The following is a 23821-nucleotide window of genomic DNA, read 5'->3' as shown; positions in this document are numbered from 1 at the left end:
CAGCAGTCGCCTACGAGCTTTACATCCGGTATTTTATAGTAAGGAGGACCCATATCTATGGTAACGGGGCGGGGCCAAAAACTGAGCCTAGCCTGGACTTCATGTTCCGTGCAAGCGCTCTATACGTTGTGTGAGAGAGGCGGTCATGTGACCACATTGCCCGGGTACAGGTCACGTGATCAATTATCATCTCCCTGCTGCTGGTAGAAAGATCGGAGAGCAGAGAGGAACCCGACTACACAGGTGAGACGGACTGTGACGATGTATATATCTATCTATCTATCAGCAGTGTGTTATGTCCTGGAGGGGGCTCTGCTGTGTGCCGGGACACTGTCCCTACTGTGAGAGATGGAGGAGGAGGAGGGGGGGCTGCTATATGCCGGGACACTGTCCCTACTGTGAGAGATGGAGGAGGAGGAGGGGGGGCTGCTATATGCCGGGACACTGTCCCTACTGTGAGACATGGAGGAGGGGGAGGGGCTGCTATATGCCGGGACACTGTCCCTACTGTGAGACATGGAGGAGGAGGAGGGGCTGCTATATGCCGGGACACTGTCCCTACTGTGAGACATGGAGGAGGAGGAGGGGGCTGCTATATGCCGGGACACTGTCCCTACTGTGAGACATGGAGGAGGGGGAGGGGCTGCTATATGCCGGGACACTGTCCCTACTGTGAGACATGGAGGAGGGGGAGGCTGCTATATGCCGGGACACTGTCCCTACTGTGAGACATGGAGGAGGAGGAGGGGGGCTGCTATATGCCGGGACACTGTCCCTACTGTGAGACATGGAGGAGGAGGAGGGGCTGCTATATGCCGGGACACTGTCCCTACTGTGAGACATGGAGGAGGAGGAGGCTGCTATATGCCGGGACACTGTCCCTACTGTGAGACATGGAGGAGGAGGAGGGGCTGCTATATGCCGGGACACTGTCCCTACTGTGAGACATGGAGGAGGAGGGGGCTGCTATATGCCGGGACACTGTCCCTACTGTGAGACATGGAGGAGGAGGAGGGGCTGCTATATGCCGGGACACTGTCCCTACTGTGAGACATGGAGGAGGGGGAGGGGGGGCTGCTATATGCCGGGACACTGTCCCTACTGTGAGACATGGAGGAGGAGGGGCTGCTGTATGCCAGGACACTGTCCCTACTGTGAGACATGGAGGAGGAGGGGGCTGCTATATGCCGGGACACTGTCCCTACTGTGAGACATGGAGGAGGAGGAGGAGGGGGCTGCTATATGCCGGGACACTGTCCCTACTGTGAGACATGGAGGAGGAGGGGGGCTGCTATATGCCGGGACACTGTCCCTACTGTGAGAGATGGAGGAGGAGGGGGGGCTGCTATATGCCGGGACACTGTCCCTACTGTGAGACATGGAGGAGGAGGAGGCTGCTATATGCCGGGACACTGTCCCTACTGTGAGACATGGAGGAGGAGGGGCTGCTATATGCCGGGACACTGTCCCTACTGTGAGACATGGAGGAGGGGGAGGGGGGGCTGCTATATGCCGGGACACTGTCCCTACTGTGAGACATGGAGGAGGAGGAGGGGGCTGCTATATGCCGGGACACTGTCCCTACTGTGAGACATGGAGGAGGAGGAGGGGCTGCTATATGCCGGGACACTGTCCCTACTGTGAGACATGGAGGAGGAGGAGGCTGCTATATGCCGGGACACTGTCCCTACTGTGAGACATGGAGGAGGGGGGGGCTGCTATATGCCGGGACACTGTCCCTACTGTGAGAGATGGAGGAGGAGGAGGGGCTGCTATATGCCGGGACACTGTCCCTACTGTGAGAGATGGAGGAGGAGGAGGCTGCTATATACCCGGACACTGTCCCTACTGTGAGAGATGGAGGAGGAGGAGGGGGGGGGGGCTGCTATATACCGGGACACTGTCCCTACTGTGAGACATGGAGGAGGGGGGGCTGCTATATGCCGGGACACTGTCCCTACTGTGAGAGATGGAGGAGGAGGAGGGGCTGCTATATGCCGGGACACTGTCCCTACTGTGAGAGATGGAGGAGGAGGAGGGGCTGCTATATGCCGGGACACTGTCCCTACTGTGAGAGATGGAGGAGGAGGAGGCTGCTATATACCCGGACACTGTCCCTACTGTGAGAGATGGAGGAGGAGGAGGGGCTGCTATATGCCGGGACACTGTCCCTACTGTGAGAGATGGAGGAGGAGGAGGCTGCTATATGCCGGGACACTGTCCCTACTGTGAGACATAAATGAGGAGGAGGAGGCTGCTATATACCCGGACACTGTCCCTACTGTGAGACATGGAGGAGGGGGGGGGCTGCTATATGCCGGGACACTGTCCCTACTGTGAGACATGGAGGAGGAGGAGGCTGCTATATACCGGGACACTGTCCCTACTGTGAGACATGGAGGAGGAGGGGGCTGCTATATGCCGGGACACTGTCCCTACTGTGAGACATGGAGGAGGGGGGGGCTGCTATATGCCGGGACACTGTCCCTACTGTGAGACATGGAGGAGGGGGAGGGGGCTGCTATATACCGGGACACTGTCCCTACTGTGAGACATGGAGGAGGAGGAGGGGCTGCTATATGCCGAGACACTGTCCCTACTGTGAGACATGGAGGAGGGGGGGGGCTGCTATATGCCGGGACACTGTCCCTACTGTGAGACATGGAGGAGGGGGGGGGGGGGCTGCCATATACCGGGACACTGACCCTACTGTGAGACATGGAGGAGGAGGAGGGGGCTGCTATATGCCGGGACACTGTCCCTACTGTGAGACATGGAGGAGGGGGGGGGGCTGCTATATGCCGGGACACTGTCCCTACTGTGAGACATGGAGGAGGAGGAGGGGCTGCTATATGCCGGGACACTGTCCCTACTGTGAGACATGGAGGAGGAGGAGGCTGCTATATACCCGGACACTGTCCCTACTGTGAGACATGGAGGAGGAGGAGGGGCTGCTATATGCCGGGACACTGTCCCTACTGTGAGACATGGAGGAGGGGGGGGGGCTGCTATATGCCGGGACACTGTCCCTACTGTGAGACATGGAGGAGGGGGGGGGGGGGGCTGCCATATACCGGGACACTGTCCCTACTGTGAGACATGGAGGAGGAGGGGGCTGCTATATGCCGGGACACTGTCCCTACTGTGAGACATGGAGGAGGAGGAGGCTGCTATATGCCGGGACACTGTCCCTACTGTGAGACATGGAGGAGGAGGAGGCTGCTATATGCCGGGACACTGTCCCTACTGTGAGACATGGAGGAGGAGGAGGCTGCTATATGCCGGGACACTGTCCCTACTGTGAGACATGGGAGGAGGAGGAGGGGGGCTGCTATATGCCGGGACACTGTCCCTACTGTGAGACATGGAGGAGGAGGAGGCTGCTATATGCCGGGACACTGTCCCTACTGTGAGACATGGAGGAGGGGGGGGCTGCTATATGCCGGGACACTGTCCCTACTGTGAGACATGGAGGAGGGGGGGGGGCTGCCATATACCGGGACACTGTCCCTACTGTGAGACATGGAGGAGGAGGAGGGGCTGCTATATACCGGGACACTGTCCCTACTGTGAGACATGGAGGAGGAGGAGGGGCTGCTATATACCGGGACACTGTCCCTACTGTGAGACATGGAGGAGGAGGAGGCTGCTATATGCCGGGACACTGTCCCTACTGTGAGACATGGAGGAGGAGGAGGGGGCTGCTATATGCCGGGACACTGTCCCTACTGTGAGACATGGAGGAGGAGGAGGGGCTGCTATATGCCGGGACACTGTCCCTACTGTGAGACATGGAGGAGGAGGAGGCTGCTATATACCCGGACACTGTCCCTACTGTGAGACATGGAGGAGGAGGAGGGGCTGCTATATGCCGGGACACTGTCCCTACTGTGAGACATGGAGGAGGAGGGAGGGCTGCTATATGCCAGGACACTGCCCTACTGTGAGACATGGAGGAGGAGGGGGTGGGTCTGCATATATACCGGGACACTGTCCTACTGTGAGAACATGGAGGAGGAGGGGGGCTGCTATATGCCGGGACACTGTTCCCTTACTGTGAGACATGGAGGAGGAGGGGGGCTGCTATATGCCGGGGACACTGTCCCCTACTGTGAGACATGGAGGAGGAGGGGGCTGCTATATAGCCGGGACACTGTCCCTACTGTGAGACATGGAGGGAGGAGGGGGGGCTGCTATATGCCGGGACACTGTCCCTACTGTGAGACATGGAGGAGGAGGGCTGCTATATGCCGGGACACTGTCCCTACTGTGAGACATGGAGGGAGGGAGGGGGGGCTGCTATATGCCGGGACACTGTCCCTACTGTGAGACATGGGAGGAGGAGGGGGCTGCTATAATGCCGGGGACACTGTCCCTACTGTGAGACATGGAGGAGGAGGGGGGCTGCTATATGCCGGGACACTGTCCCTACTGTGAGACCATGGAGGAGGGAGGGGGGCTGCTATATACCGGGACACTGTACCCTACTGTGAGACATGGAGGAGGAGGAGGGGGGCTGCTATATGCCGGGACACTGTCCCTACTGTGAGACATGGAGGAGGGGGGGGGGGCTGCTATATGCCGGACACTGTCCCTACTGTGAGACATGGAGGAGGAGGAGGGGCTGCTATATGCCGGGACACTGTCCCTACTGTGAGACATGGAGGAGGAGGAGGGGCTGCTATATGCCGGGACACTGTCCCTACTGTGAGACAGGGAGGAGGAGGAGGGGCTGAGATATGCCGGGACACTGTCCCTACTGTGAGAGCATGGAGGAGGGAGGAGGGGCTGCTATATGCCGGGACACTGTCCCTACTGTGAGACATGGAGGAGGAGGGGGGGGGCTGCCTATATACCGGGACACTGTCCCTACTGTGAGGACTAATGGAGGAGGAGGAGGGGCTGCTATATGCCGGGACACTGTCCCTACTGTGAGACATAGGAGGAGGAGGGGGCTGCTATATGCCGGGACACTGTCCCTACTGTTGAGACATGGAGGAGGGGGGGGGGGCTGCTATATGCCGGGACACTGTCCCTACTGTGAGACATGGAGGAGGAGGGGAGGGGGCTGCTATATGCCGGGACACTGTCCCTACTGTGAGACAGGAGGAGGAGGAGGGGGCTGCTATATGCGGACACTGTCCCTACTGTGAGACATGGAGGAGGAGGGGGGGCTGCTATATGCCGGGACACTGTCCCTACTGTGAGACATGGGAGGGAGGGGGGGGGGGCTGCTATATACCGGGACACTGTCCCTACTGTGAGACATGGAGGAGGGGAGGGGGCTGCTATATGCCGGGACACTGTCCCTACTAGTGAGACATGGAGGAGGAGGGGGGCTGCTATATGCCGGGACACTGTCCCTACTGTGAGACATGGAGGAGGAGGAGGGTGCTGCTATATAGCCGGGGACACTGTCCCTACTGTGAGACATGGAGGAGGAGGAGGGGGCTGCTATATGCCGGGACACTGTCCCTACTGTGAGACAATGGAGGAGGAGGGGGGCTGCTATATGCCGGGACACTGTCCCTACTGTGAGACATGGAGGAGGGGGGGGGGCTGCTATATGCCCGGGACACTGGTCCCTACTGTGAGACATGGAGGAGTGAGGCGGGGGCTGCTATATGCCGGGACAACTGTCCCTACTGTGAGACATGGAGGAGGAGGGGGGGCCTGCTATATGCCGGGACACTGTCCCTACTGTGAGACATGGAGGATGGAGGGAGGGCTGCTAGATGCCGGGACACTGTCCCTACTGTGAGACATGGAGGAGGAGGTGGGTAGGGGCTGCTATATGCCGGGACACTGTCCTACTGTGAGACATGGAGGATGGAGGAGGCTGCTATATGCCGGGGACACTGTTCCTACTGTGAGACAGGAGGAGGGAGGGAGTGGGATGCTATCTGCGGGGGACCACTTTTGGGGGTCCCTACTGTGCGCCATGGAGGAGAGGAGGCTGCTATATGCCGGGAACTGTCCCTACTGTGAGGACATGGAGGAGGGGGGGGCTGCTATATGCCGGGACACTGTCCCTACTGTGAGACATGGAGGAGGGGGGGGGGGCTGCTATATGCCGGGACACTGTCCCTACTGTGAGACATGGAGGAGGAGGAGGGGCTGCTATATGCCGGGACACTGTCCCTACTGTGAGACATGGAGGAGGAGGAGGGGCTGCTATATGCCGGGACACTGTCCCTACTGTGAGACATGGAGGAGGAGGAGGGGCTGCTATATGCCGGGACACTGTCCCTACTGTGAGACATGGAGGAGGGGGGGGCTGCTATATGCCGGGACACTGTCCCTACTGTGAGACATGGAGGAGGAGGGGCTGCTATATACCGGGACACTGTCCCTACTGTGAGACATGGAGGAGGAGGGGCTGCTATATGCCGGGACACTGTCCCTACTGTGAGAGATGGAGGAGGGGGGGCTGCTATATGCCGGGACACTGTCCCTACTGTGAGAGATGGAGGAGGGGGGGGGGGGCTGCTATATGCCGGGACACTGTCCCTACTGTGAGACATGGAGGAGGAGGAGGGGGGGGGGGGCTGCTATATGCCGGGACACTGTCCCTACTGTGAGACATGGAGGAGGGGGGGGGGGGCTGCTATATGCCGGGACACTGTCCCTACTGTGAGACATGGAGGAGGGGGGGGGGGCTGCTATATGCCGGGACACTGTCCCTACTGTGAGACATGGAGGAGGAGGAGGGGGGGGGGGGGGCTGCTATATGCCGGGACACTGTCCCTACTGTGAGACATGGAGGAGGAGGGGCTGCTATATGCCGGGACACTGTCCCTACTGTGAGACATGGAGGAGGAGGGGGCTGCTATATGCCGGGACACTGTCCCTACTGTGAGACATGGAGGAGGAGGAGGGGCTGCTATATGCCGGGACACTGTCCCTACTGTGAGACATGGAGGAGGAGGAGGGGGGCTGCTATATGCCGGGACACTGTCCCTACTGTGAGACATGGAGGAGGAGGAGGGGCTGCTATATGCCGGGACACTGTCCCTACTGTGAGACATGGAGGAGGGGGGGGGGCTGCTATATGCCGGGACACTGTCCCTACTGTGAGACATGGAGGAGGGGGGGGGGCTGCTATATGCCGGGACACTGTCCCTACTGTGAGACATGGAGGAGGAGGGGGGAGGGGGCTGCTATATGCCGGGACACTGTCCCTACTGTGAGACATGGAGGAGGAGGAGGGGGGGGGCTGCTATATGCCGGGACACTGTCCCTACTGTGAGACATGGAGGAGGGGGGGGGGCTGCTATATGCCGGGACACTGTCCCTACTGTGAGACATGGAGGAGGAGGAGGGGGGGCTGCTATATGCCGGGACACTGTCCCTACTGTGAGACATGGAGGAGGAGGAGGGGGGCTGCTATATGCCGGGACACTGTCCCTACTGTGAGACATGGAGGAGGAGGAGGGGGGCTGCTATATACCGGGACACTGTCCCTACTGTGAGACATGGAGGAGGGGGAGGGGCTGCTATATGCCGGGACACTGTCCCTACTGTGAGACATGGAGGAGGGGGGGGGGCTGCTATATGCCGGGACACTGTCCCTACTGTGAGACATGGAGGAGGAGGAGGAGGGGCTGCTATATGCCGGGACACTGTCCCTACTGTGAGACATGGAGGAGGAGGAGGGGGGCTGCTATATGCCGGGACACTGTCCCTACTGTGAGAGATGGAGGAGGAGGGGGGGGCTGCTATATGCCGGGACACTGTCCCTACTGTGAGACTTGGAGGAGGAGGAGGAGGAGGGGGGGCTGCTATATGCCGGGACACTGTCCCTACTGTGAGACATGGAGGAGGAGGAGGAGGGGGGGCTGCTATATACCGGGACACTGTCCCTACTGTGAGACATAAATGAGGAGGGGGCTGCTATATGCCGGGACACTGTCCCTACTGTGAGACTTGGAGGAGGAGGAGGAGGGGGGGCTGCTATATACCGGGACACTGTCCCTACTGTGAGACATAAATGAGGAGGGGGCTGCTATATACCGGGACACTGTCCCTACTGTGAGACATAAATGAGGAGGGGGCTGCTATATGATGGATAAAGACAGTGGAGCATGAAAACTTATGCTTGCAAAAGTGTGGGTTTATTTACAGTGATAGAGCGGTACATATTAGTATCGTACTGTACCAGTATATAGTCCAGCAAGTGACCAGATAGCATATAGGGGCCAAACATGGAGAGCCGGCGGTCCAATAGTTTATCACATCAACATCATCTATATTTCCTTGCACGGAAGATGATACACTGTGTGTGCCGCAAAGGTGTTACCGTGATTCAGTAGTTCTCACTGGTCAAAGTTACCGGTCAGCGGACAAGTCTCCTGCGTCCAACGCGTTTCCTGCAAAGGCATTCATCAGGGACGAAGCTAGGAGCTGTGTGGAGAGTGGTGTCTGCATGGCTCTGATGGCGGCCATGTACTGATATCTCTGATACAGGTTTAAATAGCCTGAGCGCCGCGCGCGATCCGCCTCTCCTAAGCGTCAGCTGGTCCGGGATACCCGGTCACCTGACGGTGACGTGTACGGACTCCCGGTCATGTGCCTCTGACGCACGATGCAGGGGGTGGGTGACCGGTCTCATGTTTCATACATATGGGATCATGGGGAATCTAAGCCCCGTTCCCGGCTATAGGTATGGCAACGTAAAATAAATGGCAATGGCATATATTAGTGCGGTGCATTCATTACAGAGGGTGCTGGGTATATAATAAGAATCACAGTGATCAGGAAGCAATAATAGGGAGCATAGCCGAGGTCTGAGAGTACAAGACGCATAGCAAATAGGGAGCATAGCCGAGGTCTGAGAGTACAAGACGCATAGCAAATAGGGAGCATAGCCGAGGTCTGAGAGTACAAGACGCATAGCAAATAGGGAGCATAGCCGAGGTCTGAGAGCATAACACGCATAGCAAATAGGGAGCATAGCCGAGGTCTGAGAGCATAACACGCATAGCAAATAGGGAGCATAGCGGAGGTCTGAGAGTATAACAGACGCATAGCAAATAGGGAGCATAGCGGAGGTCTGAGAGCATAACACGCATAGCAAATAGGGAGCATAGCCGAGGTCTGAGAGCATAACAGATGCATAGCAAATAGGGAGCATAGCGGAGGTCTGAGAGCATAACACGCATAGCAAATAGGGAGCATAGCGGAGGTCTGAGAGTACAAGACGCATAGCAAATAGGGAGCATAGCGGAGGTCTGAGAGTACAAGACGCATAGCAAATAGGGAGCATAGCCGAGGTCTGAGAGCATAACAGAGGCATAGCAAATAGGGAGCATAGCGGAGGTCTGAGAGTATAACACGCATAGCAAATAGGGAGCATAGCGGAGGTCTGAGAGTATAACAGACGCATAGCAAATAGGGAGCATAGCCGAGGTCTGAGAGTATAACAGACGCATAGCAAATAGGGAGCATAGCAAATAGGGAGCATAGCCGAGGTCTGAGAGTATAACAGATGCATAGCAAATAGGGAGCATAGCGGAGGTCTGAGAGCATAACACGCATAGCAAATAGGGAGCATAGCGGAGGTCTGAGAGTACAAGACGCATAGCAAATAGGGAGCATAGCGGAGGTCTGAGAGTACAAGACGCATAGCAAATAGGGAGCATAGCGGAGGTCTGAGAGTATAACAGACGCATAGCAAATAGGGAGCATAGCCGAGGTCTGAGAGTATAACAGACGCATAGCAAATAGGGAGCATAGCGGAGGTCTGAGAGTATAACAGACGCATAGCAAATAGGGAGCATAGCCGAGGTCTGAGAGCATAACAGACGCATAGCAAATAGGGAGCATAGCAAATAGGGAGCATAGCGGAGGTCTGGGAGCATAACAAACGCATAGCAAATAGGGAGCATAGCGGAGGTCTGAGAGCATAACAAACGCATAGCAAATAGGGAGCATAGCAAATAGGGAGCATAGCGGAGGTCTGAGAGTATAACAGACGCATAGCAAATAGGGAGCATAGCCGAGGTCTGAGAGCATAACACGCATAGCAAATAGGTATCTGCACAGGCGGACAGGCACATAAAAACATGGGGAGAATGTGCCCGTAGACCTGACATCTCCCCTGGACAGTCTAGAGCCTGCGAGTGATCATAGGGCAATGGGCTTCGTGCATCATAGTTATGTCTATGCATACAGCCGTGGGGCATTAGCCGTGGCCAGCCGTGACACATAGGTCGGTCAATGTGCACTTCTGTGCATCAGCAGTCAGCATACGCGTGAGAGTCAGTCATGTAGTGTTCATCTTATAGTCCTTGTTCACACGTACTAAATGAAGCTGCTGTATTGGATATAGTCATTCAGTCCATGCGGTTTAAGAGAACTCATTTTGAATGTCCACTCAGCTTCTTTGCGTAGAATCAAATTTTCCCAGTCACCGCCTCTGACATTCGCTTTGATGACATCAAGGACCTGGAATGAGATATGTCTGGGGTCACAGTTGTGCACATCTCTACAATGCAGTCCTATCGGGGTGTCCCTCCCATGAGTCACATCTCCCACATGTTCTCTCATCCTCTCTCTTAGGGGTCTGATGGTTTTCCCCACGTAGTTCAGGGGGCATGAGCATGTAAGTACATACACTACACCTTTCGTGGAGCAGTTCGTGAACTCTTTGATAGGGTACTGGATGCCTGTAACTACACTGACTACTGTTTTGCTTTGATTGACAAACCGACACATGGAACAGTGCCCGCATTTGAATGTGCCCGGTATTTGTCTATCCAGCCATGTACCTGGCTTTTTTGCTGGTGGTAAGTAGCTCGCAGTCAGTCTGTCCTTTAGGTTACAGCCCTTCCTGTATGTAATCTGTGGTTTATGTGAGATCATGGTGGCTACGTCTGGGTCCCTTTGAAGGATATGCCAATATTTAGTAATGATGTCTCTCACTTCATTGGCCTGGGCATCGAAGGTCCCAATGATCCTGCTAAGGTTGTCATTACTCATGTCACTCTTGGGGGTCAATAGTGTTTGTCTGTCAGTCGTGAGTGCCCTATTGTATGCTTGTCGTAGAGCTTTATTAGGATATCCTCTACTCCGTAGTCTCAGTCGGAGGTCGTGGGCCTGGTCCCTAAAGTCGGTCAGATTGCTACAGTTCCGCCTAACTCTTAAATATTGACCTGTTGGGATGCCCCTTTTCGGGGGAGTGGGGTGACAGCTATCCCACATCAGTAATGTGTTCGTGGCTGTGGCTTTTCTGTAGACTTTAGTAGCTAAGGTGCCTTCCTGATCTTTCCAGATCTTCAGATCCAGGAATGTGATTTCTTGTTTGTCTACCACATATGTGAAATAGAGTCCGAGGTCATTGGTGTTCAGGATGCCCACGAATTCCCTGAAGAGGTCCATCGACAATGTCCATAAGATAAGGACGTCGTAGATGTACCTCAGCCAGAGAGGTTTATTGGCCGTGAAACGAGCTAGAGTGTCATTAAAAACGACTTGGTCCTCCCACCACCCGAGGTACAGATTGGCATATGTGGGGGCACACGGGCTCCCCATGGCTGTACCTCGGCGCTGGTGGAAGGACCGCCCCTCAAAGAGGAAAAAGTTGGAGGTCAAAGTGAATTCCAGTAGCTGTAGGAGGAAGGCGTTGTGTGGTTCGTATTGTCTCCCCCGTGTACCCAGAAAGTGTTTGACAGCCAGGAGTCCCTTTTCATGAGGTATGGACGAATATAATGCCTCAACGTCAAGGCTAATGAGGAATGTTTCTCTATCAACTGTGACACCATCTATTCTCCTTAGTACGTCCATCGTGTCTCGGACGTAGGGGGGTAGGCTCACAACGAATGGACGTAATATCTGATCTATGTAAGTGCTGGCATTTTGAGTAATATTATCGATGCCTGACACAATGGGACGTCCTTTGAGTGGGTGTGTGCCCTTGTGAATTTTAGGTGTACAGTAGAAGACAGATGTGCGAGGGTGTTTAGGGTCCATGAAGTCGAGCTCGTTATTACTAATCAGTTTCTGCCGATATGCATCGGTGAGTATCTTGTGTAGTTGTTCCTGATACTTGCGTTTGGGATCAGTGGTAAGAGGGGTATAGCAGTCTGTGTCATTAAGTATATCAGTACACATTTTGACATATGCATCCCTGTTCATGACTACAATGTTCCCCCCCTTGTCGGAGGGTTTAATGATTATGGATTTATCTTTTTCGAGTGTCTGCAAAGCAAGTGATTCTGCATAGGTAATGTTATGTTCTGTGCTTTTTCTCTCCTCTAGCTGCTATATGCCGGGACACTGTCCCTACTGTGAGACATAAATGAGGGGGGGGGGGCTGCTATATGCCGGGACACTGTCCCTACTGTGAGACATGGGGGAGGGGCTGCTATATGCTGGGACACTGTCCCTACTGTGAGACATAAATGAGGGGGGGGGGGCTGCTATATGCCGGGACACTGTCCCTACTGTGAGACATGGGGGAGGGGCTGCTATATGCTGGGACACTGTCCCTACTGTGAGACATAAATGAGGAGGGGGGGGGGGCTGTAATATGCCGGGACACTGTCCCTACTGTGAGACATGGAGGAGGAGGGGGCTGCTATATGCCGGGACACTGTCCCTACTGTGAGACATGGAGGAGGGGGAGGGGGGGGCTGCTATATGCCGGGACACTGTCCCTACTGTGAGACATGGGGGAGGGGCTGCTATATGCCGGGACACTGTCCCTACTGTGAGACATAAATGAGGAGGGGGCTGCTATATGCTGGGACACTGTCCCTACTGTGAGACATGGAGGGGGGGGGGGGCTGCTATATACCGGGACACTGTCCCTACTGTGAGACATAAATGAGGAGGGGGCTGCTATATGCTGGGACACTGTCCTTACTGTGAGACATGGAGGAGGGGGGGGCTATATGCCGGGACACTGTCCTTACTGTGAGACATGGAGGAGGAGGGGGCTGCTATATGCCGGGACACTGTCCCTACTGTGAGAGATGGAGGAGGAGGGGGCTGCTATATGCCGGGACACTGTCCCTACTGTGAGAGATGGAGGAGGGGGGGCTGCTATATGCCGGGACACTGTCCTTACTGTGAGACATGGAGGAGGAGGAGGAGGGGGCTGCTATATACCGGGACACTGTCCCTACTGTGAGACATAAATGAGGAGGGGGCTGCTATATGCCGGGACACTGTCCCTACTGTGAGAGATGGAGGAGGGGGGGCTGCTATATGCCGGGACACTGTCCCTACTGTGAGAGATGGAGGAGGGGGGGCTGCTATATGCCGGGACACTGTCCTTACTGTGAGACATGGAGGAGGGGGGGGCTATATGCCGGGACACTGTCCCTACTGTGAGACATGGAGGAGGAGGAGGGGCTGCTATATGCCGGGACACTGTCCCTACTGTGAGACATGGAGGAGGAGGGGGCTGCTATATGCCGGGACACTGTCCCTACTGTGAGACCTAAATGAGGAGGGGGCTGCTATATGCCGGGACACTGTCCCTACTGTGAGACATGGAGGAGGAGGAGGAGGGGGCTGCTATATGCCGGGACACTGTCCCTACTGTGAGACATGGAGGAGGGGGAGGGGGCTGCTATATACCGGGACACTGTCCCTACTGTGAGACATGGAGGAGGGGGCTGCTATATGCCGGGACACTGTCCCTACTGTGAGACATGGAGGAGGGGGAGGGGGCTGCTATATGCCGGGACACTGTCCCTACTGTGAGACATGGAGGAGGAGGGGGCTGCTATATGCCGGGACACTGTCCCTACTGTGAGACATGGAGGAGGAGGAGGCTGCTATATGCCGGGACACTGTCCTTACTGTGAGACATGGAGGAGGAGGAGGGGGGGGCTGCTATATGCCGGGACACTGTCCCTACTGTGAGACATGGAGGAGGAGGGGCTGCTATATGCCGGGACACTGTCCCTACTGTGAGACATGGAGGGGGGGGGGCTGTAATATGCCGGGACACTGTCCCTACTGTGAGACATGGAGGAGGGGGCTGCTATATGCCGGGACACTGTCCCTACTGTGAGACATAAATGAGGAGGGGGCTGCTATATGCCGGGACACTGTCCCTACTGTGAGACATGGAGGAGGGGGGGGGGCTGCTATATGCCGGGACACTGTCCCTACTGTGAGACATGGAGGAGGGGGGGGGGCTGCTATATGCCGGGACACTGTCCCTACTGTGAGACATGGAGGAGGAGGAGGAGGCTGCTATATGCCGGGACACTGTCCCTACTGTGAGACATGGAGGAGGAGGGGGAGGGGCTGCTATATGCCGGGACACTGTCCCTACTGTGAGACATGGAGGAGGAGGGGGGGGCTGCTATATGCCGGGACACTGTCCCTACTGTGAGACATGGAGGAGGGGGAGGGGGGGCTGCTATATGCCAGGACACTGTCCCTACTGTGAGACATGGAGGAGGAGGGGGCTGCTATATGCCGGGACACTGTCCCTACTGTGAGACATGGAGGAGGAGGAGGGGCTGCTATATGCCGGGACACTGTCCCTACTGTGAGACATGGAGGAGGAGGGGGCTGCTATATGCCGGGACACTGTCCCTACTGTGAGACATGGAGGAGGGGGAGGGGGGGCTGCTATATACCGGGACACTGTCCCTACTGTGAGACATGGAGGAGGAGGAGGGGCTGCTATATGCCGGGACACTGTCCCTACTGTGAGACATGGAGGAGGAGGAGGGGCTGCTATATGCCGGGACACTGTCCCTACTGTGAGACATGGAGGACGAGGAGGGGGGGGCTGCTATATACCGGGACACTGTCCCTACTGTGAGAGATGGAGGAGGGGGAGGGGCTGCTATATGCCGGGACACTGTCCCTACTGTGAGACATGGAGGAGGCTGCTATATGCCGGGACACTGTCCCTACTGTGAGACATGGAGGAGGAGGAGGCTGCTATATGCCGGGACACTGTCCCTACTGTGAGACATGGAGGAGGGGGGGGCTCTGCTGTGTGCCGGGACACTGTCCCTACTGTGAGACATGGAGGAGGCTGCTATATGCCGGGACACTGTCCCTACTGTGAGACATGGAGGAGACTGCTATATGCCGGGACACTGTCCCTACTGTGAGACATGGAGGAGAAGGGGGGGGCTGCTATATGCCGGGACACTGTCCCTACTGTGAGACATGGAGGAGGAGGGGGGGGCTGCTATATGCCGGGACACTGTCCCTACTGTGAGACATGGAGGAGGAGGGGGGGGCTGCTATATGCCGGGACACTGTCCCTACTGTGAGACATGGAGGAGGAGGAGGCTGCTATATGCCGGGACACTGTCCCTACTGTGAGACATGGAGGAGGAGGAGGGGGGGCTGCTATATACCGGGACACTGTCCCTACTGTGAGACATGGAGGGGGGGGGGGGCTGCTATATACCGGGACACTGTCCCTACTGTGAGACATGGAGGAGGGGGAGGGGGGGGCTGCTATATACCGGGACACTGTCCCTACTGTGAGACATGGAGGAGGGGGGGCTGCTATATGCCGGGACACTGTCCCTACTGTGAGACATGGAGGAGAGGGGGGGCTGCTATATACCGGGACACTGTCCCTACTGTGAGACATGGAGGAGGCTGCTTTATGCCGGGACACTGTCCCTACTGTGAGACATGGAGGGGGGGGAGGGGGCTGCTATATGCCGGGACACTGTCCCTACTGTGAGACATGGAGGGGGAGGGGGGGGCTGCTATATGCCGGGACACTGTCCCTACTGTGAGACATGGAGGAGGCGGCTCTGTTATGTATATGGTGTATATAGTGTGTATATAGTCTGTATATTATGTATATAGTGTAGATGATGTATATAGTGTAGATGATGTATATAGTGTGTAGTGTATATAATGTATAGTGTATATGATTTTTATAGTGTGTTTTTATAAAGTTTATAGTGTGTTTAGCGTGCATGGTGTATATATGTGTGTGCATACTGTATATAATGTGTATGATTTATGGTGTGTATATGATGTATATTGTATTTAATGTTTTTATAATGTATATAATCTGTATATAGTGTATGTGCATTGTATATAGTGTTTATAATGTATATAATATATACAGGGAGAGGCAGGCGCTTATCAGTCCCCACATCATGTGTGGATAATGGTCCCGTCTATGGAGACTTTGTTGGTGTGGAGCGTCATTGTTGAATCTGTAGTAATGAAGGGCTGATGGGGCGGCTGCTCTTCTTCCTGATTATTATACTCTCATTCTTCTTCCAGAATCAACAACTCGTCAATCTCCACAGAGCTAATCCGAGAGAAGGAGACCATCAGCCATGGAGACGACCGAGAGAAGGAGACCATCAGCCATGGAGACGACCGAGAGAAGGAGACCATCAGCCATGGAGACGACCGAGAGAAGGAGACCATCAGCCATGGAGACGACCGAGAGCAGGAGACCATCAGCCATGGAGACGACTGAGAGGGGAAAGTCATCAGCCATGGAGACGACCAAGAGCACCGTAACCCAGCAGATTCTAAACCTCACACTGGAGATCCTCTACCTGCTGACTGGAGAGGTGAGGGATCCTGGGTAATGTGTCACATGACCTCACTCTAAGGACCCTTTGACATGGGCTAGGAACGATAGGAACGTTCATTTACCAGATAATCGTCCCAGGATGAACGATCAGTAAAAGCCGCTCGTCGGCTGACTTTATTATCAGCCGCTCCCCGTGTGAACGGGAAAAACAGGAGATGTGCAGCCAATATCAATGTATATAAAGGACATAGTCACCTATTGAATAAAGTTAATAGTTTAGACGAGAGTCAATCGAGTACAACCTATAACCCTACTGTATGGATCCAGAGGAGGCAGAATCCCCAGAGGCCGATGCCAGTTGCCCCATCACAGGGAGAAAGATTCCTTCCTGACTCCAACACGGAGATCAGAATAATCCACATAAATGACAGATACAGCCATGGTTCATGCGGCCTGGTGATTAGTCGTGCCTTGTAATGATGACTGCACCCGTGGCCCTGTAATGATGGTGGCCCTAACCCTTGTAATCATGGCAGCACTTGTGGCCCTGTAATGATGACTGCACCCGTGGCCCTGTAATGATGGTGGCCCTAACCCTTGTAATCATGGCAGCACTTGTGGTCCTGTAACGGTGGCCGCAATCGTGGCCCTGTAATGATGACGCCACTTGTGGCCCTGTAATGATGACGCCACTTGTGGCCCTGTAATGATGACGCCACTTGTGGCCCTGTAATGATGACGCCACTTGTGGCCCTGTAATGATGACGCCACTTGTGGCCCTGTAATGATGACGCCACTTGTGGCCCTGTAATGATGACGCCACTTGTGGCCCTGTAATGATGACGCCACTTGTGGCCCTGTAATCATGGCAACACTTACCGTTCTAACGGTGGCGGCACTCATTTGCGGCTGTGCTCAGCTGTGTATTAGATCAGGTCCTCGTTTCTCAAATAAAGCGGCCATGTTTTTCTAAGTCTAGACAACCCCTTCAAAAATTTTTGGAGATGGGTCAAATGCTCAGGACCATGTGTATTCAGAGGTCTCTTTCTTCTTTACAGGATTATATTCTAGTGAAAAAGCCGAGTGGACAAACCCCACACAAGAACAGGCTTCAGGTCGTAGAAGGGATTTGTAGGTCATGGGGAAATGTCTTAGTTTCGTCTCCGTCTGGAGAAGACAACGAGCTGAAGATCTTAGACCTCACCTACAAGGTCATCGAGCTGCTGACCAGAGAGGTGAGTGCCTCAGGGAATGCTGGGAAATTATACACAAGGGATGATGGGTCTGGATGATGACTGTGTGACCATTGTGTGTGTCAGGTTCCTATAAGGTGTCAGGATGTGGCCGTCTATTTCTCCATGGAGGAGTGGGAGTATGTAGAAGGACACAAGGATCTGTACCGGGACGCCATGGTTGATGACCCACAGAATCCTTCATTACCAGGTAGGACGAGAATGTTTTCTAGAAATGTATTTTGTGTTCTTTTTGAGGACTCTGAGGTCTCTTGAGTCTTCGTCATGCTCACGTCATTACATGGATTAGTAATATTGAGTGTTCTATGGCTAGATCCTACAGATGTCATAGCTGATAGCCATTGAATGTTTTTCTGTCTTTTTGTCCTTCAGACGGCCCCGTGTGCAGTAATAGCCCTGTCCCTAACGCACCCTCAGATCTTGTAAACGGAGATGATATAGCCATGGATACCGATTCAGAGACAGAAACCTTGAAAACACAAAACCCCGGAGATGTGGAAAAGACTGAAGAAACATCTGGATGTGAGAATGGAGACCTCAGCGATGTAGATCATACATCTCTTTATTCATGTCTTCATATTAAGGAAGAACCCTGTGAGGACTCTTGGGATGGAGAGGACCTCCGGAATACAGCTCCTCATTTAGCTGGCCAGCTTCATATTAAGGAGGAACCAGACTCGTGTGATGAAGAAGAAAACCTCATCAACCCAAACAATTATCCCCTCACACAACATCATATTAAAGAGGAGCCCACCTCACGTGATGGACAGAACCTCACACAACCCAGCATGGATGCCTCTACGGTGCCAGCTCAGTACATTGTGAGAGCAGCCTCATGGGATGGACAGAACCTCACACAACTCTATATGGATGCCTCCACGGCTCCCACATGTGATAGGGGTAATCTCCCAGACTCCAACGTTTATAAGTCCACCGATTATACACCGCAACACCAAGCTCATTTTACAGGGGAACCAGCCTCACCCAATGGAGAAGACGCTCCTGACACCACCTTGCATTCACGCTTTGTGCCTATCCATATAAAGAAGGAACCAGATACATGCGAAGATTATATACCGACCAAAATCCGGAGATATCCTAAACGACAATCGAGCCTTGTTAAGCACGGGGAACCAGCATTACGTAACGGAAGGAGGGACGGAAACAAAGAAAATCCAGTTAAGGAGGCTCCGGCTGCTTCAGCCGTCTCAGAGCAAGCCCAAGAAGAAGACAATACTGAGACAAACAATAGTTCTTCTGTCTACTCTGTCCGACAGAGTGCCGACACCATGGAGATCTTGTACCATTGTCCCAGCTGCCATAAAGGCTTTAACAGTAACTTGGACCTTGCCCGACATCAGGTCATTCACACCGTAGATAAACTCTTTATATGTTCCTTATGCGGGAAGAGCTTCACCGAGTTGTCCTTCCTTGTCAAACACCAGGTCATTCATACGGACCTGAAGCTGTGCGTCTGCCAGGTGTGCGGAGGATGCTTCTACAGCGAGACCTCTCTGGCCAAGCATCAGAAGACTCACTCGTTGCCCTCGCACTGTAACACCTGTGGAAAATGCTTTTTCGATAAGACAGAGCTGGAAATCCACAAGCGGAAGCACACGGGGGAGAGACCCTTCCCCTGCCACCTGTGTGGGAAACAATTCATTGCCAAATCGGTCCTTACCAAACACATGTTGACTCATACAGCGCCCGAACACTTAAAATGATGTGGCCGTGGGGGATTTCCTTCTGGTAAAATCTCATCTTACCTCGCCTGTCTTGTCTTCTGTCACATGATACTTATTTAAAGGGGTTTCCAGGATTAGAGAAACATGGCCGTCTCTGTTCCCAGGATGAGTGCGGTGCTGCAGCCTCATTCTCTTCAGTGGAGATAAAGGGTTACTCCTGCCCTTTACACACGTGTGTGTATGTATGTTATATATATATCTGCCCTCATATAGAACTTAACAAGCAGCCTATTGTTACTTCTCCGCGCTTTCCCAGGGTTCTCCTACGGTATATTCAGGTCCCCCACTAAACGCTCACCCTGCCACTTTCATGACGGACTCGTCTCACCAGTGACAGCCCCCTCACAAGGTCCGATGTGGAAGTGACGTCGGGGGCGGATAGCAGGAAGACCCCAGGGGGAGTGTGGAGAGGTAAGTATATGCTGGTATGTTGGATGGAAGGGGGGCCTTTAATGAGGAGATTATGTGAAGCCCAACGCTGAACAGACCGTGCGGCTCTTACACGTCACCTGACCATTTATGTTAATGGGGTTGTCCAGTATACATTACCCTGTCTTCTTTTCCTGTAATTCTCTATATGATGCATAAATGTGTAATGTGGGCGGCTGCATCCGCATTTCAGCTGCAGAGAAGGATCGCCATGGTTTTATACTCCTCGAGTGTCTGACTACGTAAATTGTAGTCAGATGGCTATAAGATCTGGTTCTGGTTTTAGCAGCAGTCCTCTAATATGTAGGTTAGCGCGCTGCAGGGCTCAGTCTAGTACAAGGTATCAGTAAGAAGGTAGGGGGGTGGCCGGACATGAGCCGGGGGGTGGCCGGATATGAGCCGGGGGTCAGAGTAGCGTGCATCACGTACAGAACTCCTTTTCGGTTATTTATTAGAGTTTGTGTCTGATTCTTCAGGGTTTAGTTAGATTTTCATTGTGGATTCATAAATATAAAGTGGGTATCTAAGCTAAGTATCCAAGGAAAGAGGATGGTGACAGTGATCTCATGTTATTTCTATGTGTCATATATGTTATTTAAACATGTAAACATCTAGAAACAGCGGGCAGATCCTCAGGACACGGGGAGGAGGAAGGGGACCTCCCCGGCCCTCGTCACTGAGGAGGAATCGGACCTCCCCGGCCCTCGTCACTGAGGAGGAAGGGGACCTCCCCGACCCTCGTCACTGAGGAGGAAGGGGACCACCCCGGCCCTCGTCACTGAGGAGGAAGGGGACCACCCCGGCCCTCGTCACTGAGGAGGAAGGGGACCTCCCCGGCCCTCGTCACTGAGGAGGAAGGGGACCTCCCCGGCCCTCGTCACTGAGGAGGAAGGGGACCTCCCCGGCCCTCGTCACTGAGGAGGAAGGGGACCTCCCCGGCCCTCGTCACTGAGGAGGAAGGGGACCTCCCCGGCCCTCGTCACTGAGGAGGAAGGGGACCTCCCCGGCCCTCGTCACTGAGGAGGAAGGGGACCTCCCCGGCCCTCGTCACTGAGGAGGAAGGGGACCTCCCCGGCCCTCGTCACTGAGGAGGAAGGGGACCTCCCCGGCCCTCGTCACTGAGGAGGAAGGGGACCTCCCCGGCCCTCGTCAGCGCTCACTTGGTGGAGTGTTCACTAGTTGGGTCTATATTCTTTACTAACCCAGTGGAAAAGACTATGCTGTCTCCTACCTCAGTCATCGGTGTCCGTCAGCGCTCTTCTCCCGCTGTCCTGCTCTGTGATCATGGAATCGCCTATCTTCCTGGATGACGCGGCACATGGTTCAGACTCAGTTCTCTTATTGTTTTAAAGGGACAGTCTCATCAGACAATGACTTATTGTATAAATAAGGGTTTATGTTAAACAGATCTTCTTAAAATTTTTGGTGACATTTTTCTAGTTGTCCATTTTTCTCTCTATAAAATAATCCTGATATTTTGCAGTTCTCATTCTCGCCACTGGGGCTAAAACTAAGCTGAGATTTCCTGTTGTATCTGTGGTGATAAAAGGAGGCTGCAGTAAAGTGACCTGTACAGCATTGCAGCATCATGTGACTCCAGTAGATAAAGGAGACAAGAGCAGCTCCCTGTGGAATAACCTCTTCACAGGTCACAGAGCGTGCTCAGTAATGTCTCACATTCATCTCATAGGGACAGTCTATTGTCATCTATGTCCATGAGCCTGGTTGTAAAACATGTCACTGAGTAATAACAGCCCAGGCAAGATACCTGACTCTAATCCGTAACAGAACATTGAGGTGACACCGTCCCTTTAAGGTTTTTCCTTATTTTAATGCAAATATGAGGAGGAGGAGGAGGAGGAGGATTGGAGAAGGTTTAGTTCTTGCACATTCTCTTCTCATCTTCGGGAATAATTTCCCTCCATCTATTGTTACTGAGGCTGGAAGAAAGATTTCCCAACTTCTGGAGATTTCTCTAATAAACGTCTTTCTGTGCTGAACAATAACGTGTGAGTCTTCTGTCTCTGAGTGACCTGCAGCTATGGCGGGGGGATCCGGATGCTGGGGGGATCAACGCTGGACACTGGGCGGGGGGAGCTAAATCAAAGCTGGACACTAGGGGGAGTGTGGAGGATCTGGACACGGGGGGGGGGGGGGGGGGGGGATCAACGCCGGACACTGGGGGAGCTAAATCAAAGCTGCATACTAGGGGGAGTGTGGAGGATCTGGACACTGGGGGGGGGGGGGGGGGGGGGGGGGGATCAACGCCGGACACTGGGGGAGCTAAATCAAAGCTGCATACTAGGGGGAGTGTGGAGGATCTGGACACGGGGGGGGGGGGGGGGATCAACGCTGGACACTGGGGGGAGGATCTGGACACTGAGGAGGGGGGGGGGTGTATGACGCCAGATTGCTTAAATCCTATATGGAAATGCTATAGGGGTAACATATTACCAAGGTGAGATTTGCTTTTCATCTTCCTTATTCCCAAGTGACTATCCCTGTCCAAATTAAGTAAGCTGAGCACTAGCAGCGAGGACATGACACCAGGCAAAAAGACGGTATAACCTCCTCACTCAGCTGAGTTAGGAGTGCTCTCTCACGCTTTATTTGGTTTCACAAGAAATATATATAAATTTTTAATACAGGCGGGGCTTCAAGTCACAATACACATACATGTCACGCTGTGATTGGTCAGTCCATGGGTCCCAAAATTGCGGCCCTCCAGCTGTTGCAAAACTAAATTTCCCATCATGCCTGGACAGCCAGATCCAAAGCTTTAGCTGTCCAGGCATCATGGGAATTGTGGTTTTACAACAGCTGGAGGGCCGCAGTTTGGAAACTCATGCGTCAGTCCATAGATGGTCAGTGGCTTCCTGTCCTGCGCAGTCAGACCGGCACAACGTGATGTTTATCATATATATTGTGTATAAAAAGTGTCTTATTCTTATGTTTGTGTTATGGCTACGATGTAGGTTTATGGTGCTCTTCTCATCGGCCTGCTGCCAGCATTCCTCTCCTCCTTCTAGAACAGGGGTGTCAAACTCAAATACACCCATACAGAACCATACAGTACAATATACACCCATACAGAACCATACAGTACAATATACACCCATACAGAACAATATACACCAATACAGAACAATATACACCCATACAGAACCATACAGTACAATATACACCCATACAGAACCATACAGTACAATATACACCCATACAGAACCATACAGTACAATATACACCCATACAGAACAATATACACCAATACAGAACAATATACACCCATACAGAACCATACAGTACAATATACACCCATACAGAACCATACAGTACAATATACACCCATACAGAACAATATACACCTGTACAGAACCATACAGTACAATATACACCCATACAGTACAATATACACCCATACAGAACCATACAGTACAATATACACCCATACAGAACAATATACACCTGTACAGAACCATACAGTACAATATACACCCATACAGAACCATACAGAACAATATACACCCATACAGAACCATACAGTACAATATACACCCATACAGAATAATATACACCTGTACAGAACCATACAGTACAATATACACCCATACAGAACCATACAGTACAATATACACCCATACAGTACAATATACACCCATACAGAACCATACAGTACAATATACACCCATACAGAGCCATACAGTACAATATACACCCATACAGATCCATACAGTACAATATACACCCATACAGACCCATACAGTACAATATACACCCATACAGAGCCATACAGTACAATATACACCCATACAGTACAATATACACCCATACAGTACAATATACACCCATACAGTACAATATATACCCATACAGAACCATACAGTACAATATACACTCAT

The 23821-nt window shown here is 53.4% G+C and overlaps 3 protein-coding genes across 3 annotated transcripts in view; 2 read left to right on the top strand and 1 right to left on the bottom strand.

Moving 5' to 3' along the window:
* The window catches only part of LOC138798937 (zinc finger protein 271-like), a 44144-nt gene extending 44087 nt beyond the window's left edge, over positions 1–57 (bottom strand). The window contains exon 1 of the mRNA XM_069979563.1: positions 1–57. This exon is cut by the window's left edge and continues 101 nt beyond it. The gene's annotated coding sequence lies outside the window, so the exon portion shown is untranslated.
* Positions 1–20322, top strand: part of LOC138798938 (oocyte zinc finger protein XlCOF7.1-like) — a 20494-nt gene extending 172 nt beyond the window's left edge. The window contains exons 1-5 of the mRNA XM_069979564.1: positions 1–243; positions 16234–16532; positions 17554–17730; positions 17815–17938; positions 18121–20322. The exon at positions 1–243 is cut by the window's left edge and continues 172 nt beyond it. Coding sequence (XP_069835665.1) covers positions 16290–16532; positions 17554–17730; positions 17815–17938; positions 18121–19472 — 1896 coding nt within the window. The 5' untranslated portion in view covers positions 1–243; positions 16234–16289 and the 3' untranslated portion in view covers positions 19473–20322. The remainder of the gene's footprint in view (positions 244–16233; positions 16533–17553; positions 17731–17814; positions 17939–18120) is intronic.
* LOC138798939 (oocyte zinc finger protein XlCOF8.4-like) overlaps positions 1–23821 on the top strand; it is a 346556-nt gene that overhangs the window by 110956 nt on the left and 211779 nt on the right. The gene's annotated exons all lie outside the window — the stretch shown is intronic.

Source organism: Dendropsophus ebraccatus, chromosome 8 (assembly GCF_027789765.1).
Source record: "Dendropsophus ebraccatus isolate aDenEbr1 chromosome 8, aDenEbr1.pat, whole genome shotgun sequence".
Lineage (NCBI taxonomy): Eukaryota > Metazoa > Chordata > Amphibia > Anura > Hylidae > Dendropsophus > Dendropsophus ebraccatus.
This window is presented reverse-complemented; position numbering and strand designations above follow the sequence as displayed.